We start from the raw sequence: 16,339 nt of genomic DNA, 5'->3' as shown, positions 1-16,339 counted from the left end.
CTAGTGAGGAGGTTAACAACATGCATATATACTAAATGAATAATAACACAGAAGAGATCTGAATGCATAATGAACTTAAAAAAAAACAAAAAAACAAAAAAAAATCACAAAAGGATAAGTAGTAAATGTAAAACGTGCTGAATCATCCTTGATGAGATAGGAATATGAATAGAACAGTAAGCACAGTGACCTAAATACTGATATCAAAATTTCAAATATATTTTAGTAGCAATAAATAAAGGGACAAATCATCCCCACACATAATTAGCAAGTAGGCTGATCTCCAAGGAATTCTGCCAACTCCAGAATGCCTAACCTACAATTTAAAACTACTGCTAGCATTATTAAAGAACGAACCATGGTGATACAATTCTACAATACAAGAAACAAAATAGTTTGCTAGGAGATGGGATTATTCTCTATTATTATATCTACAAAAATTTGATAATCTTAATTAATTTGTCAGTGGTGTAGACTTCTAAGCATGGATGCAAGCAGGATTTATCTTTGGCCTATAACTTAAAATATAATTCTTAATGAAAATGCTGTTATCTGAAATCAAGAACTAACTTAAAGTTGGAAAGATCCATGCTGTTTGCATCATACCTCAAATCGCCACTTGGGCAAGAAAGTAAAGCAAAGAGAAGCCCCAACAAAACACTTTTTTCGTTTTTCTAAATAGAAAGCAAATGGAGATACGTCAAGAGAAGAGCTACAGATGAACAATTAAAATTTTTGCATGACAATGATATGACAAATTGAACCTGCAAAATAAATAATGCATTTTATAGCCTAGAGCTGTAATCATAATAAATCCAAACAACATCTAGCTCCTGTATGTTCTAGGACAGCACAGAAAGCTGGTTAGGAAACAAGAGAGATAAGACACGCTAAATATGAAATAGATGGACACCCCCCCCCCCCCCCCCCAGGAAAAAAAAAAAAAGACTGCTATGGGACCTAAAGTGTCTTCTTTTATCTGCAGTTATAAAATCTGGGAAGGACAAAATCTTTCATTGGAAGAAATTACAGCCATTTCCACCAGCAACTCTGGCCTCACACTGCTCTCTGCCACCCTTTGCACACCTGCTACAGAGCTGATTCACCAGTGGCTTACTACTCCAGTATGCCAGCAGGAAAAATCCTCAGGAGCTCTTCTTGCAGGTTATACAAGAGTACGGAATACTGTGAGGCCAGATACACCATTTCACGCACCTCTGCGTCAGTTCTTATCCATATTAAGTGTTTGCTGTGGGGAGCAAAGGGAGCAATGCACAAACAAGCAAGCAAGGCTGCCTGTACCATAGCTAACTGCTCCAGGCAGCGATGCCGATACCTACAGCAGTAGCTCTGCAGTTTGAAGAACCACATGCAACTTGTTCATTTCTTTTCAGAACAGAGGGGCAGAACAGGGAGGTGCTGCTGCTGGTATTGGAAATCCGGGAGAGTTCACAGTCAGAAGCCACCTCTTTCAGAGGCGCGGGGGTACAATCACCAGCTTCTTCATGTGAAGAACTCCATACGCCACTACACAACTACACACACGAATACCTCCGTGCTCTATACACACACTGAGGGGCTTAGACTACAGGTTCTCTGAACCAGGAACTACTTGCACTTAATCCAGTATACACTGACAATAAGATGGTTAAGTAACTTGACATCTATGCCACTCTAGTCTAAATACATAATTCACAACAAATACATGTTGGCTGACAGCAATGTTATTTCTAGAAACTAAAGAATACCTTTTCCTGAACGCCCCAATCCTGCAAAAAACTCCAAATGAAGCTGAACAAAGTAAAGATCAAGTAGGGAAGAAAGCAACAAAATCAAGCCTTAGAAATAGAGTTATTCCATCTTTTATTCATGGGGAAAATGTACTAGAAATACAGAGGCTTGTCAAAACTATTTTCTGTGAAATTAGCAGTTTTGGGGAAACGCACAAGAATAAAAATAATATTACAACACAGCTGTACTTTCATTTTATCTACTGCTTGCTTTTCAACCACCAAATGTATTTTTAAACTAAATTGCTTTTTATAAAGAAAAACTTACGTGATAAAAAAAAATATGGTCTAGGCAGGAAGATACTCACCAGGTTAATCATGTTGCCTGGCCTTTTGACAATCAGCAAAATTATAATCATAATAAAGGGAAGTTTATCACCAATGCATTTTTTTCATCTTTGTTTTTCAGGTCCTAATGCCTCTAAGGTTTCCTTAACCTTTGGAAGGATACAAGTTTAATTCTTATTTCTTAAAACAAAAGAAAACAAAACCCAATGAGCTGTGTTTGCAGGGCTGGAAATATTCAGAGAGAAAGGAGAGAATGAGCACATTATCCACGCTGCAACCGAAAAGCACTACATTCGTTCACGAGCAATTCTGTTCTATTTCTCGCCCTTGCAGCTTCAGCAGTTCCTGTGTGGCAATACAAAACCTGTCACTAGTTCTGAAAAGTGTGTTTTTGAAGATTTTGAATAGTTGGAGGAATCAAAGCATGTAAAACCTGAACTAAAAACTGAAATCTCTCAAAGAAATGCCTTTGCTTTGTCTATTCTGTCACTTAAGGTTCTGCTACTTCAAGCACATACACACAGTAGCACATGCTAACGTAATCCTCTGCCCTAGCATCTGCTTCAACAAGTCATTCACTTTTATTTGCATCTTAAGCGGTCTTAATACCATATGTCTCGCCACAGCTAACCGCAATGTCTTTTCCTCATCACACAATGCATTGCCTACAGGAATATGGCTATTTTTCATTTTTGTGCAGGCCTGAAAATTTCATTTTCCACAACTGTTCACAATGAAAGAGAAACACTTTCCATGGAGCAAGAATCCAAGTGCTCTCAAGTTACCCATTCATCAGAGTACGTATTTGGAAGGGGGAAAACGTATGCTGGCAATCAACTTTTCACAGACACACGCTTGGATCAACTACTCTTAACTATTAAACTGATATATGTGTAGTTCTATGAAAAAAGAGAAAATGAGATGCATACCCATAGAGTCACTGTAATACACATTTGTGTGAACCTTGCCTCTTGCACCTGCATCAGCACACGTGTCATCCATGCTGCAATAGAGCACTTGTTGCTACTTTTTAGAAGCACATTCTAAGTATTCTGAATTGCAACTGCACTTTCCTTGAAGTTTTACCTGGAAATAGATTCTCTATCCTAAAAACGTTACAATAATAAGGAAATAGGAAAAAAAAATCATTTCAACCAGAATGACTAGGATTGATGCCATTCTCAGTACACTTAATGAATGGACTGTCTTTTTCAGATGAGAGCGGTGTGGAGGCAAGGAGATGCTTTGACAAACTTTCATTTTAAGGCTGTTCCCTAAAGTAAAGGTTTTCTGGAAGTTTCAAAAACAGACAAGTGAGAAAGAGATTGTCTAGCGTTATTCATTACAAGCCAACTGAACAACCCTAAAATAAACTTTAGTACAGAAGGTAAAACAGAGAAAAATTCTTCAAGCTCACCTTTCAGACTTCATCCCAAATTGTTCCTCTGGCAAAGACAGGTGTATGATTTCCTCCTTAGAACATACTACACAAATCTAGTTAAGGTGTACAAGTGCAAAAGCATCACGCCCTTCTTTTAGAAGTCTCCTAGAGGCCAAAGTCCTTCTTATAACACCCCTCTTCTACCAATCTACCTCCAAAGCCTTCTTTACCTATTGATCCACTTCTGACAGCTGAAGCAAGGCTGCAGAGGATCTCGAGGCTTTTTTGCCCAGCTTGGCGCTTACTTGTGACTTCCTTCCTCCCCAAAAGAAGTTGGAAGCAAAAGCAAAGAGAAATCAACAAAACCTAAGCAATACTAAAACCTAAGCGATAAGTATTTGTCAGACTCCTCATACAGACAAAGAGGGGACAACAGGCTCTCACATCACAAAAGACTCTATTACAAAAGATACAATAAAGGTAAATAATTATCTTTCAGGAATGATGTACGGTAGGTATAATTTTGAAAAGGTTTAAAAAGTCATTTAAGTCCAGACTCCAGTGGATGAGCGCGACAGGCTCTTGCAGAGCTTTTTTCTTCCTGTGATAAACTTGTGGGGTTTTTGGCATTTTTTCAGGAGAAGGAAAGACAAAAGACTCTGCATAGTAACAGTATCAAATGCACTAGCAACAGCAATGGTAGTATCTAGATCACTTCGTGGAATGAGGTACGAATTGGCACAAAATACAACATGGCCTCTAAAGATTATATTAGCTCTAGATATTAACGTAGCTCTAACCCAATACTATCTGAGAGTATGTGAAACTTTAGTACCAAATCCTTGTGAAAATGGAAGTATCACTTTCTGCACATTACACGTAAATTAAGTGACTAGCCCAAGGTAGCACAGGAAATCTGTACAAAGAAGGCAGCCCAGCCCAGGAGAGCTAGACTCTTGCTGGAAATATTACCTCATCCTTCCTTTCTTTACCCAAGAGTGGAGTTAGAGATCCAAGAGACAAAAATATTTCAAAACACCATTAAAGTACACCTTCTAGAGGCACACAGTTTTGGTCTGATCAGAAGTGGGACAATTGCAGAAGCTGTGTGGAAAGCAGTTGTTTTGATATGAACTGAGTTAGGTCTCTTCTGGAGAATTACTGTGGGCTCCTAATTGTCACGCGTAGTCCCTAAGCCTTTTGGCCGTGCTCATGAAAACCTGAGAAGTAACGCTGCCATTCCCGACCTTTGCAAACCCACTAAGCAGGACATAAAGAAAAGCAGCATTTCGCACAGGATTCAAACTCGGCCATCTAAAAATGCCGAGGACAAATGTTAGAGGATATGTTTTGATTTGTCATAATGTTTATTATTGCATTTTCTGCCTGCAGATATTGAAGATGTTTTATCTCGGTGTACGTACAAAAATTAAAGGACTGATGGAAGGCTGCATGCCCAGTTTAATTGCTGTCCTGGTTCTTTCAGTAAATGAAGGCTGAGCATACCAATTTGAATAAGGATTTGTAACTAAATGTCACACTGTAATTATGAAAGGGCAGGAAATTGAGATACAGACTCTGATTCTAATTGCTCCGTGATAACCGCACAAATGCATCTCGCTCAAAGTATTCTCTCATGACCCTGGAGTTCAAGACTGTGCTCTTTTGCCCTTCTTGTCTATTTATGAAGCAGAAAGCTCTTGGCATCTAAATTATTGGTGCGATTTTCTGTCATGCTGATCTTCTAACTGTCCCACTTAAGTGAACAGCATTTACAAGTGCATATCATTAACGAAATTCAAATCAGCTAGAAAGGATCCAAACTTACACTCACCATTTGAAAATATCAGCCCCTCCCTCTCCCTCACACAAAAAAGACAGCTAAAACATACTATTTGCTGAAGAAACTGAACGTTTCCCTTGATCCACCGAAAAAGCTCAGCATAAGCAAATTATCTGTAATATCTCAGACATGTTTTAAACATGTCCAAGTGAAGCACAGCTAGAAACTAGTGTCTCTGTGCCTCTCATAGATCATGGATTAGGCTCATTTGTAACTCAGCTTCTCAGGTGAAACAGTCTGAGAAACAGCCTTTTAGGATAACGTTAAATTGGTAGCATTCACGTGTTGTGATTTTTTTCCTCAATTAAAATTGGCATTAGATTAGTCCATCTACATAAACAGCAAAACAGAAATAGAACTCAATTGATTACTTATTTTCCAGAATATGGACCAGAGTGCTCCAAGATGCTGGAGAACTAACCTTACATAGTCAATTATTTCTATTATTTCATTCTCATTTAATACAGTATTAACGTCTTCTATATTACTTTTTTCTTTCTCTCCTTGCTTTCAGTAACTTCCGCTTTAAGATTCCTAAAACATCTAGCCACAAGCATGCAACGATTATTTTTGACTAACACAAATATGCTGCTTCATTTGATAATGCCGCCTATTCTTTCCCTGCAAAGCCCACAAACATCCCATTCCTATGTGCCCAGTGTTCTTCCAGAAGTTGTAGATCACGGTTAAAAGAGTCTGGAAGACGCTCACTTTTATTTTATTCACTGGAGACCTTCAGTTACTCCATTACTGTGTCAGATTTATCGTATAATGCTTCAGGGGAAAACGTATAGCTTAGTAGAAGAGGTTGTTCTGGAAACACAAAAACCTCTCTGTTTCTACATTTTCTAGCTAGGGAGAAACTAGTCTTTTCACAAATAACAGCACACAACACACTGTACTTCCAAACAAATGCTATCTACTCTTTCACTAAAGAAAAAGTTAAATAGCCATGTTCCAAATGTGAAACCAGTTTGGTCAGAGCTCTGACTCGCGCTGCTTTAAAATACTTTCATAGAAGAATAGCAGGCGTTGACTCAGTGAATCTTTTTCCTCACAGGAATAAAAACTAACAAGGATTTATTTTTATATTTTTTCTTTCCTTTGTTAGTTTTCACTGAAGCATGCATTAGTTCTTGTCACGTTCATTAGTAGTGCTGCTTATTTTCTGCATTATCTTATTGTCTAAAATCTCCAGTCACAATCTAAGGCGCTACTGAATGAAACAATCTCTGCATCTCTTTTTTGGCACAGACACGGAGTTCTTTGTTACTCTACTGCCAAGGTTTTTATTTTGTTCAAAACCTGTAATCAAATGTCATTACATATAGGAATTTCAAGCAGAAAACTGAAATGATGCTGCCCTAGTTTAACCTGATAATTAACATATAAATCACTAAAAGGTGGCATCTGGGGATAATGTAACTTTGGAGAGGTTTAGTGCCCAGCTCCAGTTAAAAATCAAAACATGCCGTTGCTTTTGTACACAGAGACATAAGCTGCTGCCAGTGATTACTGCCAGTGTCACCATTATTATCACTTGTCTTGATTCTCATCAGTTGGCTGACAAAAATATAAACTTACGATTTTTTCCTACTGCCTATTTAAAAGCAAATCAAAAACACTGTAAAATCTGCTTTCCTTGAACTAACAAGAATACATTTCACAGGCACTTTGTTAGACACTCAGAAACAACTTGGGAAACCAGGTCTGCTTTGCTAGAAGTCTCAGAAAACATCCACCAAGCAGTATTTGTCCCTTTTGAGATTTTGTCCTGGTGTTACTGTCTTTGAAAATGACACAAGAGCTAACGAGATGAAGGTCGCTTAGTGCCAGAGCCTCTTCCAGTGCCGGCTCTTGGGCCTGGCCAGCTGGCAGCACCCGCAGGCTGCCCACCCTCTCCTGTCCGCCACAATAGACAACGCTCCTTCTCAGATTTTGACGTGGGTTACCCTTTGTTTGTTTGGCTGCAGTCTGGCCCTGTTCTCTGTACCTCCCTAGACTTGGGGCAAAACTCCCAGCAAGGCTAAACTGCCTACATAAGCCCTGCTCGACCAGTTCGGTACTTTTTTTTTCTTTTTTTTTCTTTTTCTTTTTTTTTTTTTTAAATTTCCCCTCCAATAGAGGAGGGGCTCCAAACCCACTGCAGAATTTTCACACTGCGTGTTCACCAAATTCAAAATAACTCAGCAACTACCTAATTAATTCCTAACTGACATCACTGGGCCAGGCCATTACATCAACACTTTGGTTTGGCTATGCACTGATGGCGATGGGCCTGCAGGCTATCCAGAGTCAAAGGAAATGAAATACAGATTCCTGACTTTTACTTTCTAAGAAACAACAAGTGCACTGCATTTTTCTTGATGAGGCTGCTACTTATTAATGTAAGTCAATTGCTAAAAGATTGTAGTCTGGTATGGTGATTGTCATTTCACATTTAAAATAAATATCGCTAAGTTTTGCAGCCATACCCAAACCCCAAACTCTATTTCTACCTTACACTAGGAAGTTTGCAAAACTCATTTAATTATCTGCTAACTTTATTTTATATATATACATATACAGTTATTATATATATATACACATATACACACACATACATATATAAAAAAGCAGCATTGTGATAGAGCGCTCCGGCCCAACAGACTATATTCTGGACCGTACTAATGTTCACTACATGAAAACTCTATCTAGTAGAAACATGTGACAGAAAGATAATCTCTTCATTGACATTTTACTTTCCCTGCTCATTATTTCCAGTGCTAAACAGACAACATACCACATCATTACACTTTACACATAAAAATACTTATTCAATAACCCTTTTTGATTTTGTAGTTATACAGGAACAAGCGTTACAACAGTGATATTACTACATCAGAACTTCACATGCTTATTCCTTTCAGTTATATTAATATAAAACTAGGCAAAGAATATGCCCTTCTTTCTGACCATCCGCTTAAAAAGAAAGCAAAATACCATATAGAGCACATAATAGCCATTTCCACCATTTTGAAATTCATTTTGCCAAGTCAACTATACTCCGTTACCTTCGCAAATCTGGAGCCTGGAAAACATATGCCCCAAAACATATATTGCCACATACATAAAATTAAAGATGCACTTTAAAAGCTTCTAACATAGAAATGGGCTTAAGTTAGGTTTGCATGAGAGTGCAAAATCTCTAAAAGTCTTATTTTTTTAAGAGCTGAAAAATATTTAGACTGATACTGAAGTACATTTTCACATTTCCATTCTAATTCATTTTTTTCCAATAAGTGAGACAATTTCATTTCTGAAATATAGTGGATGAAATAACTATGCTTTACATGCATGTTGGATCGCTGCATTACAGACGAGACTGAGATATTAAATCTGAAATGCCTAAAGCTCTGGCTGAAGACAAATCTCTTCTAAAAATTATAGCAAACTGCATTATTCAAAACCATTCAGCAGGCATTCGAGTAATAACATGATGGATGCAGCAGGACAGTCTGGGTACACAGCTAATCAATACTCCACTCTTGAATAGTCACTGCCTAATTTAGATCTTGATGTTGGGAAGACATTCAGATGTGCTTAATATTGTATACAATGAGCATTCCTCCTGATTTCAGCTGGACTGCTTCCCAGGCGCACACACACTCCTTTGTGAAAACAGGGTTGGCAGTAGTAGTTTTATGACATTGACAGCAAATAGTTAAGAAATTACAAAATATTTTGGATATCTATGGCTTTGTGAACCTCTAGAAAAGGCATTTGCTGTAGTTACAGTTTAACAAAGCTAAACATACAAAAACAACTATTTCATTTTTCAGTAGACTACGCATAACATAAGCGCACATATCACCCATATTAATGTGTACTGCTTTAATAAAGTCTCCACAGCTTACGTCACTCAAGATAAAGGTCTTCGTTATATATTTGAGTAATCAATACTTGGAATCAAATAAGCCATGTTTCACTGGGGAAAATGAAAATGAATAAGGCTAAATTAATGCTGTCACTTTCTATAAACAGTCAACGGTTTCCCGCTATACAAACCACTAACTTCATTATTTTACAACAGGAAATCAACGCTGTAGCATATTTTAAAAGTCTAATTTACTTCAAGTAATAAAAAGACAACCCTCAAGGCTCATCATGTTTGTCATATTATGCCTAGTTTTGAACATTTCAGCTTAAGAACAGTACGTAAAAAACTAAGCAAATCAAGCTGATTAATATTTAGCACTTGTATGCAGTAGCGCTCTCCACTCACCAACTACTCTAGAAATATGATTTCATTAAATTTCAAAGCAATTGTATTAGGCGGAACAATAAATGTCTATCTTACATTCTCTATAAAAAACAGAAGTAAAATAAGTAAATTAATAAAGCAAACTCACTAACAGAGGGAAGGTCAGAAATGAAGGATTCCAGACTTTTAAAGTTGTATTAAGTCTATTCGGACATGGAAATCTACACCCAAAGTAGCAGTATCTGCACCAGATTTGCAGGGATCTCCTCATTAATTATATGGTTAATGTTAAAGTTACATAATAAAAACATAAGTTTTTGGTTGGTTCGTTCATTCATTTTTTTCGCTTGTGTGAAAGATCTGCAGCGGAAGAACCTATATTTTATGGTACTGTACTGCACCAGAATAAACTCTCCATCCGAATCTTAGGTATTGTCTTTCCACGGCTTGTCAAAGATGGAGGAAGAGAAAAAGGTAGGGATACATTTGTATTTCTACAACTCATGGTGCCTTTTGCAGGAACCCCATTTCATGCACCATTACAGAAAGGCTGAGAGAACAGAACAAGGACACAAGGAAAAAATTAGTTGGGGTAATAACAAAAAAAAAAAGTTGCAAACACCACAAGATCCAAGAGATCTTTTTCTCCTTTCTAGTGCTGCATTTTAATTCATAAACAGTTTCACTTTTTGCAACAACCTCCCCTTGTCTGACTGTCAAGTATCTCTTAGGTCCTATTTTAAAATTCTCTCCTTAATAAACACACTTCTCCCAGAAATCCTTCCAACAGCGTATGATTTTCTATTCACAAAAAGTCACTAAAATTATGGCAGAGCAACATATCATAATTATTCTGTTTTATTATCAAGTTATTGTCAGCTTCAGCAGAAACTGGAAAAGACATATCCTCACCCTAATAAATACTATACTTTTCAACAACAGCAGATAAAAGCTGAAAGTATTGTTAATCTGGCCTTACCTGCTGAAGTTTCTTAACTGTCATCAGCAGCTCCAGTTTTTAAGAAACTTTCTCAATTTCTCATTAACCAGCCCATCCACTGCACTTTACTAATCGTGGCGGTACACCTGAGAATCGCCACGTTCCAATGTCACAGCTTGCTGCACATAGCCTCCGGACAAAGAAACATTTATTGATATTCAAGTCAAAGGACTTGACTGTGGTATCAGTCCTCATTTCCCTGCCATTTGTTATTTCAGAGATTTTTCTTAGGAACTTGAAGAATAGGAACTTGCTTGATTCATTAGTTGCCCCTCAGTAAGAATCTAAGAACGGAATACTTTTTCAATTACACCTCTGCACAGTTTATGTATTTATTAAATTACTGAATTGAACTTTTCTTGGAACATTTCTCATTATAGTAATTCCCCACAGAATTCCTTATAAGAAGCCAAAGTGCAGTAGCAGGGCACAAGTGAATTGTGATATGGCTCCAGGACTGATGATCTGAATCAGAAAAAACACTACCATCAGAATCAGCGTGTAAACCTCAACAGGATTTTCATTACACTACAAATGTCACAGTAGCGTTGGTATGTTTGATTTCCAGAAGGGGATGTTTTTAAGATTTCCATGCAAAAGACATCCTCACGTCATATTCTGACGCTCGTCAACACGATCATTTTGATAACAGATCTGGAAGCACATGCATTAATTTCCAGCTGACTTCAGTACAATACACACGTGACTGTCACATATACAGATCCCTTTGTAGTATCAGAGGAGCTTAAGGAACTTATCAGAAATGTAAATGAATATTGCCACAAAACTGTTTAAATATGTAAAGTTTAGATAACTCAAGGCTAAGGCCTGTATACGATGGGCAGTACATACCAGCAGGGAAGAAGAGGCTGACTAATCATTTGGGGAGGGGGAGGGGGAATGAAAGCACACACCTTTGCATGTCCAGGCTTGTCTTGAATGATCCTGGTAAAGCGAGCCACGTATAAAAGATCAAGCCCATTGCCTGAAAGGGCTTTTAAGAAAAATCTAAAAACAAAAACAAGCCAAAAAAAAGACAGCTAGCAAATTACTTGATGTAATCTTGTTTTCAGGCAGGTCACATACTAAAAGAATTAAAATAGCCCCTCGCTTTATATAACCTCTATTAGAATAACAAATTCTGGCATAACAGTACTGGTTCATCTTCAGTGCAATATGTGTCGTCATCTTGTTTATGAAGGATGCAAGATTAAAGATCTTTTATAAGTATGCTGCGTCCCAATTATCTGCAAGGGCTGATAGGTGCATGCCCAGAAATATGATCACTTCCATTCTGATGGGCTGATAAAAGTTTAAAGCTCTGCATTAAAATAGTTGTATATCTTGCATGTGAGCGCTTGATCACTTCTGTATTCAGCTGCTCATAAAAAATTGCATCTATAATATTTTATAATGTTTTTAAACTGCAGCAGGTCAGAAGAATACTAACTAAATATGAATGGAGTGGCCTTTTGGGAAAAAAAAACAAATCCCAAAATCAAAACAAACAGAATAGATTGATTCGAAATTACTAAAAAGAATTTTGTTTGAAAGGGATTAATCTTGAAAGTGGGCCACACTTTAATAAAGCAATCAGAATAGAAACCTATCAAAGATGTTTAGACGTCAGTAACTAATTTTAGTATTTTATATACCTCAAGTGCCGAAAGTCTCTAAAAATCAAGCCTTTTATTTCAATATCCAAATACGGATTAAGATGAGGACTTTTAAGCAACAAAGTCTAACCATTTCGTGCTGGATCCTAAGCTAGTATAAACAAAGACATCAGCTTAAATTGGTGAATTTCTATCAGCTTATACTGTAGATCTGTCCTTTCAACTCTTCATTCTAATCTAGCAACAGCGACAAAAAACAAATCTTGAATTTTCTGCAGCTAACAGCAACCACGAACCAAACAAATCACAGAGTAAATATTAATAAAAAGAACTCCTTTGTGTTTAAAGATGATGCATATACTGCAGTGTAGGCCTCTACGTTAGTGCTCAAAATACAAATGGTCATCAGTCTTCCAACTGCAATATAGATAGCTCTGTTTTAAAAGCCTCTTATCTGCTCTGGATAATAAGCCAACAGTAGAAAGATCATGTACCATATCACACCTCCATCTTAATTATTTTCCATTAAGTGTATTGTCATTTAGGCATTAGGATTTCAGCTGTTCCAGAAGCTGCTATTAAACCCTTATAATAGTATGCGGGACATAAATTTTCTGTCACTGTTAATTCAATACTTTATAAGCAGAAAAGAAGAAAACACAGGTGAGGTAAAGTACAAAACGATAGGGGCGTTGATTTATAGAAAACGGTTCTGCCAATGAATTCATTTCCAAAACGGCCAAGGAATGAATAAGTCTAAAATTATGATTTCTCACAAACAGCAAGGCTTGTTTTGCAGTTTTTAAACCCGTGTTCCTACACCCATGAGTCATCTTTCTGTAAACAGTTTGTACCATTACTCAGTATTGGTTAGAAAGGGCGCTCTTCAGGACAGCTAATTTGTTTCATCCTCCAACTTCTAGCTCTCAGTAACTTAGAAAGCTATGGTCACATTGCTGATACAGCCTTGCATTTCCACTGGTTACTCTGCCTTCTACCAACTAATATGGAACAGTAGGTCAAATTTTTGTCCTAAAAGCAGATATGCACACAGGTTTTAAAAGCATAATACAATGATAAAATACAAACTTTACAGAACTATCATACAGAGAACAACTGAAACTGGAGCATAATTCAACCAGCTGAGTTGTAATCATTGCCAAATTTGTAGCAAAGAAGGGACCTGAACTGAAGTTAGCATACAGCTGCAGGCCCATCTGTCATAAACAACCCCCACTCCCCCCGCATGAGTGTCTGAGAATGTGTCCTATAGGTAGCTACACACGCAGATGGAGAAATAAAGTGTCAGAAAATAGCAGGCCAAAGAGAGGTTCAGAATTATTCCCGCTTATAAGCATACCCATGTCACAACAAAACACAAACACAGAGCTCTATCCATGATCAAATCCAAAACTCACATAAATTCTTAGCCCCTCGGAATCCTTTGCAATTAGTAGGACTCTTCTGGTTTATGGACTAGGTCCTACATCATTCCACATCACAGCAAAAGGAATACAAAATTCCCTGCTGCAGGCGACACTACATACTAAGACTTTGTTTCTTATGACACTTCATATCAAGTCTTGTTTATCATAAAATTGTTCTGAATACACCTTGAGTTAACCTTGGTTATTGTTATTAATCGAAGCAATTCTAGTTAATTCAAAGTGCTTTAACTAACTATGAAAGAAAGGATCAAATCACGCTCAAGTCTCAAGTCAACGCTTCCTATACGCGAAACATACTATTCTGGCACACACAAAACAGGATCACAATTACATCAGCAACAGTCTTTTTGGTAACTGCCCAGGAGGCAGCAGTCATTTTAAATATAACACCAAATGGGTCTGTTCTTGTGGCTGCACAATTGGAAATCTTCTGTATCGGCAAAAATCATTTCCATTTGATAAAGGACCAGATGAAGTGATCCATGGGAAAAAGGCCAGATCCTCAGCAAAGACAGCATCTCAAAAAGCAACAAGCAACAGATCAGCAAACGCAGTGTACCGAGCATCTTTTTGTCAAATGTCAAAGGCATTCAGAACTGTCATGCTACAAAATGATATTACTCTTCCCTGCACAAAAAAAAAAAAACTTAGCTATTTCCAAGTAATTGTACTGAACACATTTCCTTTGTATTTCTAAAAATATAATACCTAGTTGAAGACATCCAGCATTTGTCTGACTTACCAGAACGATGATGATGATGTTCTTCTAGGAACTCCAAGTCAAGCATTAGGTCATCTTCATCGAGCTCACAGGAACCCAAGTTATTCAAGACATCCTGATATAAAAAGCAAAAGTAAGCATTTAGACAGCTGGGTAATCAAACTCTTCTGCACAATTTAGTGAGGAATCAGATCTGGGAAATCAGTTCAAAGAGCAGCTATGGGAAATTTTTCTATTAATTTTGCACCAGTAGGAACATTTATGAAATGTCCAAGAAGAAATGTATTTGTCACTATCCTCTGGTACTAAAAGGACTTTGAATATTTAACTAAAAAACAGAATTAGAAATAACGCTGTCCATCTAATTTCAATTTTTTCTTCCATTCAACTTCAACAATAATTTATATCTTTGCTAGTTTAATCACAACTTTTTATGAAGCCTAAAAAAAGTTATTTTAACATAAAATTATCAGTACTTGTTTTCCACTACATTTTTTTATTTCTAAGCACTAGAAATGCTGTTCCGTTTTTCCAAGGTATAAAGAAACAAATTTAGGATATACAATGAATTCAGGCAAAGAGAATCAATTCATGAATTATTAAGGTGAGCGTAAAGGGTTATTACATTGTCAGAGAAGAAAGCTTGAAACATGCGGTGTAGCTGCCTAGCTCTCCATTCTCTTTTCACTATTCATTTTGTTTTCTAAGTTTCAATTACAAACAGGTAAGTGGGGTTTACACAACACAACCTTTGAAAGTAAAAAAGGGTCTGGGGACTACATTCAAAAGACAGTGAAAGAGTAACTTTTGCACTAAACTTTCCTCTACAGAATTAGTTTCTCAGAAGGTAAAACGACTAAGTTGCATCTCAGGCAGACATCTGTAGCCTGTGATTTCCAAGTACAGCAAAATCACTTTTTAGACTTCATTTGTGGTCCTGGAAAGGCATTCAGCCTCTTGTTAAGCCCCACTTAGACAATCAGCGCCTGCAGCCAGACACAAGGATGACAATCAGACTCCGACAAGATGATCAACTAACAGGAAACAGAGCTCAGCACAGGGAGCCATTTCTGAAGAACGGCTCTCCCCTTCTCCCATCCAGAAAGAAACAAAAGCAACTTGCTGGTAGCACAGCAGCATGCAGAACTCAACCCAGAGCAGAACTGTTGATCTCTTCGTTATTTCCCATTCCTGTACCTACAGCAGCAGCCACTTAGGGAATACGAGGAAGAGGAGGTAATTGTTTTCTCTAGTCACTACCACTCTGAAGTTGCTATAATCTCTTTATAAAGGTAGACATTCATTTTGCAATTTTCTTCTCATGTATATTTACTTTATGGTCAAGCATTTCTAGTTAGTATGATCGGAGGAAAGGACAGTGACTTAAAGAATGGTGAATAAGTAGCATCACATACTGTCAGTTATAGGCTCTACTTTTGACTTGATAATATCATGACTTTTGTAACTCTTTCTACAACCACTAATGTCTAATCAAAGATAATTCATGCAGTCTCCATCCGGCATTTTGTTTGCAAATCTGCAAGTGATATTGCAACAGGCATAATTCTTCAGTTCAGGCATAATTCTTCAGTTCATTCACAGGCAAAAATCCTCCTAAAGTTAGTCGATTCTGCATCAGATGCTGGCATTCCTTACGTCCCAAATGTTCCCAACACAGATTTAACCGAAAGAAAACTGGAAATCAGTGTATATGAGTCTGGGTGGTCATTCTAATGTAGCAAGCTATTCATGAGGCTACAGGTCTCTCCCAGTAAACATCAGTTTGCTGCACAGAAAGCAGTGACGTAAATACATGTAGTAGTATACATCAAACTGGCAAATGACCTTTACAACTTCGAGCTCAAACCATTTCTTTGAAGGATTTCCCTAGCCCCCCATAACAGATGTCAATTCTTATTCCCACTCACAACCTATACTCAGTCACCATTTTGAGTAACAAACTCCATAAATTCTGTTTTGCTCTTTTTCAGAGCAACGTATGGGCAACA

At 37.4% G+C, this 16,339-nt stretch overlaps 1 protein-coding gene across 7 annotated transcripts in view; it reads right to left on the bottom strand.

The window, feature by feature from the left end:
- The window catches only part of CCSER1 (coiled-coil serine rich protein 1), a 705,894-nt gene that overhangs the window by 569,098 nt on the left and 120,457 nt on the right, over window positions 1-16,339 (bottom strand). For all 7 annotated transcript variants that reach the window (XM_068941554.1, XM_068941558.1, XM_068941561.1 and 4 more), the window contains one exon: window positions 14,352-14,445. In XM_068941554.1, coding sequence (XP_068797655.1) covers window positions 14,352-14,445 — 94 coding nt within the window. The remainder of the gene's footprint in view (window positions 1-14,351; window positions 14,446-16,339) is intronic.

The sequence above is a fragment of the Struthio camelus genome, chromosome 4 (genome assembly GCF_040807025.1).
Source record: "Struthio camelus isolate bStrCam1 chromosome 4, bStrCam1.hap1, whole genome shotgun sequence".
NCBI lineage: Eukaryota > Metazoa > Chordata > Aves > Struthioniformes > Struthionidae > Struthio > Struthio camelus.
Note: the sequence above shows the minus strand (reverse complement) of the source record. Positions and strands in the feature narration are given on the sequence as shown.